The 4,195-nt window shown below is 33.4% G+C and overlaps 1 protein-coding gene across 1 annotated transcript; it reads right to left on the reverse strand.

Annotated features, from left to right (window-relative positions):
* Positions 1-541: 541 nt before the first annotated feature.
* LOC108328350 (uncharacterized) lies at positions 542-2,729 on the reverse strand. The gene is made up of 3 exons (XM_017562209.2): positions 2,521-2,729; positions 1,037-1,212; positions 542-915 (listed from the first exon to the last, which is right to left on the reverse strand). The coding sequence occupies exons 2-3, from the start codon at positions 1,196-1,198 to the stop codon at positions 772-774; spliced, it is 306 nt and encodes a 101-aa protein (XP_017417698.1). The 5' UTR covers positions 1,199-1,212; positions 2,521-2,729; the 3' UTR covers positions 542-771.
* Between the last annotated feature and the right edge of the window lie 1,466 nt (positions 2,730-4,195).

The raw sequence follows: 4,195 nt of genomic DNA on the forward strand, positions 1-4,195 counted from the left end.
CAAAATAGGCTTGGTCCAGGGGGCCAGCCAGCTTGATACAAATATTTTAGGTGGCCCATCGGGCCAGTTAGACACCTCTAACCAAGAGACAAATATTTCTATGTTTTCATGTCTCATTGAGGTTCTATTGGATTTTCACAACTTCTTTAAAGACTTGGAGGATACTTTACAAATATGTATTGGTGAAAGTATCCAAAGCACTAAAATCATTTACTGATATATGAAGCAAATTAAAGGTATCAGTGTTTCATAGATTTCCTCAACAGTTTACCACTAACATGTTTTGTACGCCCATGATATTACCATTGGATGATGCAGATATTTACCAACATAGCATGGAGAAAACAGAAAAACAACAACTATACTCGGAAGTCAGAAATTTTTCTTTATTGTTTGAGTTGAGGAAGGGGAGGGAAGGTGAAAAGGCCCGTGTCCACTACATAATTAAACACATTCATGACTCATCAAAAATATATCTCTCGTGTGTTTCTATTAAAAATTATCTCATGAATTTATATAGACTAAAGATTTGAGGGATGGCAAGAATCAGAAGCTTGGTATAATAGTTTATAGAAATAATTAAAGTAAGAATAGTACAAAACAGACAAAAAGTAAACAGGGAACCTGTAGAAACATGTGATGCTACTAAAAACATGTCCACAACAGTATAACCTTCCTTCCAAAGTATGGGGAACAATAGAAATACTTAACAGCAAACAATCCTGAATTCAGAAGGTCAATTAAATTCATACATTTAGACCTTGAGTCAATTTATGAAGCATGTGCTTCAGAGCTGGAGCTGACATTATTAAACATTGGGGTGGATGGTGGAACATATATCCGTGCCTTCTTAAGAATTTCAGCAACAACCCAATGTTTATGCTTGCTCAATGGCCTAGAAGGATTTAGTCGAACCTAAATAACAGGGCAAAATCAATAGATGTAGCTTTTGGGCAAAACAAGTGCACTAATTAATTGATGAGAATAAGGGGCACAATATAAGTGATGAACCAATTAGATGGATAATGTTACTAACTTTGTCACCAATGTTACAGAGGTTGTTCTCATCATGAGCCATGAATTTGGAGGTGCGCTTGACATATCGATCATACACCTTGTGGTAGAATAGTCTATCCACTGCCACCACAACAGATTTCTGCATCTTATTGGAAACTACCATTCCTACTACCTGCTTCATTTTCTCCTACCAACCTGCAACACACCACTTAAATCCTTTTAAAATGAATAACATTAATAACTCATTTGAACTTCATGGGCTGGAAACCAGGGATGTACACAAGCAAATGTTCGTCCAAAACTCGCAAAATTTAAATCCCTATAGACGGTACTCAAATATAGCTCCCAGCAGCCAAATTTGATCCTTTAGTCCTCACCAACAAGACAGATGAAGGACACAGTACACAAAATTGAAAACTCAGTACGTATTTCGCAAGAACAAGACCTTGCACACCACCAGACAGAGGAAAAACACTGGCCAACTACACATGATTTGTAGAAGCTGTTACAGACAAAATTGTTTTCTATTTCCTTTTTATAAATTACCTATAATTATGGAAATAATATCTTATTTTAGCTTTATTTTCTGTTTTGAAAATAACTATATTTATTTAGGGTCCATTTTGATAAACACCTTACTTAAGGACTTCGGCAACAAGTGTATGTTTAGATAAATTTCTCTGTAAGTACTTAAAGAAAATAAATAAAAGGAAAAAAACGAGAACAGTTTCTTCAAAAACTACAATTAGCCCATACCTATATAAATTTGTAGAATCCCTCTCCTATTAACTTCTTAAAGGTGTTTATAAAAAGTTTATCCCAACAGACCCTGTGTGCTTATTTCATATGTACTAATGTACACGTTGTTTACATAATTGACGATAAAATATGATTAAACTAATTTCCATACATGCAATAAGTTGTTTACATGAGGTACAATACACTTTAGAAAAAAACAAATTAGAAACAGCTGAGAGTCATAACTCATAAGTTCTCTCAAGAAATTTGCTTTGATGTTGTTTTATGGATCACAAAAGTAAAGGAACAAAGAGACTGCAAGAATCCAACTAACAGTGTCTCCTGAAGAACACTCCTAAGGCATCAAATGTCACAGAAATATTGGGAGAAAATAACTAGTGCATAAATGTTTATGTGAAAAAGTCCAAAACAACTAGTACACGCATACAAACTCTTAAAACTTAACCTTACTCATACAATCATTTGAAAATATAAAACAAAAATAAATAATACAGTCGCATTTTTTACAATTACAATATAAACAATAAGTGAAATCAAAAAAGTGATTTTATGAAAAAGAGAAGCACATGAATCTCGGTGATTATCTCAATCAGGTAACTTTAACAGTAACCCGCACTCCGATATCAATGTTGAAAGGAGGTGAAGGATATCACCCAGCATGATAGTGTAGTTCAGTTCCACACAAATAAAAAGCTCAAAAATAAAATCGCACAAAAGTTGGGAGAAATTGCAGGATTAACGAACCTTGAGCAAATAGAAAGCAACGAGCAGTGATGAAATAATTCCCAAACGAGGAAACGGAGTCTATTTCAGAGAAAATTTTCTTGGCGCTTTCCGTTTCGCTGAACGGTGGCGGCGACTGGAGGAGGCGGTGGAGCTGCGGCAGACCCGCTTCCACTCAACGAAATGATAAACAAGAGGAGTGAGAAGTATGCGATTGGACCTATGAGGCTTAAACCCTTTGTATGGCAAATCCAACTTAAATTAATCTATAAAATTAAAAACAAAAAAGTATTCTAATTTTTAAAATTATCAATTATAATTCTCTTTAGTCCATTTGTTTTCTTTTTTTTTAAACAGGTATATAAAAGTTGTGACTCCATGACTAAATGCGATCCAAATATTTCTGTAATAATAAAGTTGTGAAAACTACACAGGTTCATAATAAGAAATTCAAGATATTTAAGCTTCCAAAAATATTTATTTCATATTTGAAAGTATTTATCATTTTAGTAACATTAATAAAATATGATAAATACAGCATAAGATTGAAAGCTAATTTTTTTTTTGTTATAATTGTATCTGAAATATAGTTTAATTTGAAAAAATCGAATTACACTTTGAAATCTATTGAAAAGTAAAATTTTAAATCTGAAGCATTTCAAGTGATGAATTTAGGTATTCTTTGACACTGTTTACAATTTTTATATATCATTTGTACATTTTTAAAGATGGTAGGCTAATACAATCCACAATACAATATCTTCCTACTTGTTCTTTGTATGTCTTGATGTCCACTAAAATGTGATGAATAACAATATTCAATATCATAATGTCTAAAATACACCTTCTTATGACTTGGTCACTTCCAATGCGTCATAAGAATGATTTATCCCATACACAATGTTTTGCCTCACTTTTCAGCTTGGCTCTATGAGATTTGGAGGAGGATGGGGAATAACATAAACAACTAAATAGTTAACAATGTCAACAAACCAAGGTGCATGATACTTACCTTTTACAATGGTCAAAGCTAGTAAGACTTCATTACGAAATTTGTTTTGGATAGGAATGTCATCTTCTTCCTTTTCAATCTTGCTAAGATGGTTAGTAATTGAGTTGTGTTCTCCACTTTTGTCTCGAATCTCAATGTCAAACTATTGGACCAATAACATTCATTTAATCAACCTTAATTCAGAATCTTCTTTCTTCATAAGGAACTTTAATGCAGCATGATCAGTATAAACGATTATCGGAGAACCAAGTATGTACAATCTAATTTATCCAAGGCAACAGTAGCTAATAATTCCTTCTCAATGGTGATGAAGTTAGTTTGTGCAATGTCCAATGTCATGGAAGCATGATATATCACATGTGGCATCTTCTAATCTCTTTGTGCAAGTATCGCTCCAACCATAAAGTTTGATGAATCACACATCAACTTGAATGGTAATGTCCAATCAGGTGGTATTGCATGATAATAATGGTGGTGAGCGCCCTTTTCAAGGTCTCGAAAGCATCTTTGCACTTCTCTCCAAAGTCAAATATTACATCCTTTTAGAGTAAGTTGAAGAGAAGATTAGCTATATTGCTAAAGTCTTAGATAAACCTCCTTTAAAACTTTGCATGTCCAAGGAAAGATTGAACCTCTCGTGTAGAAGAGAGGTAAGGTAATTGCAAAAAATATCAATTTTAGCAA

The sequence above is a fragment of the Vigna angularis genome, chromosome 2 (assembly GCF_016808095.1).
Source record: "Vigna angularis cultivar LongXiaoDou No.4 chromosome 2, ASM1680809v1, whole genome shotgun sequence".
Taxonomy (NCBI): Eukaryota; Viridiplantae; Streptophyta; class Magnoliopsida; order Fabales; family Fabaceae; genus Vigna; species Vigna angularis.

Bases quoted from the DNA above. Each gene is read 5' to 3' on its own strand.
- LOC108328350 (XM_017562209.2), bottom strand. From the start codon at position 1,198: ATGAAGCAGGTAGTAGGAATGGTAGTTTCCAATAAGATGCAGAAATCT. The intron at 916-1,036 runs GTTAGTAACATT...CCTGTTATTTAG, and splicing joins TCTGTAACATTGGTGACAAA to GTTCGACTAAATCCTTCTAG.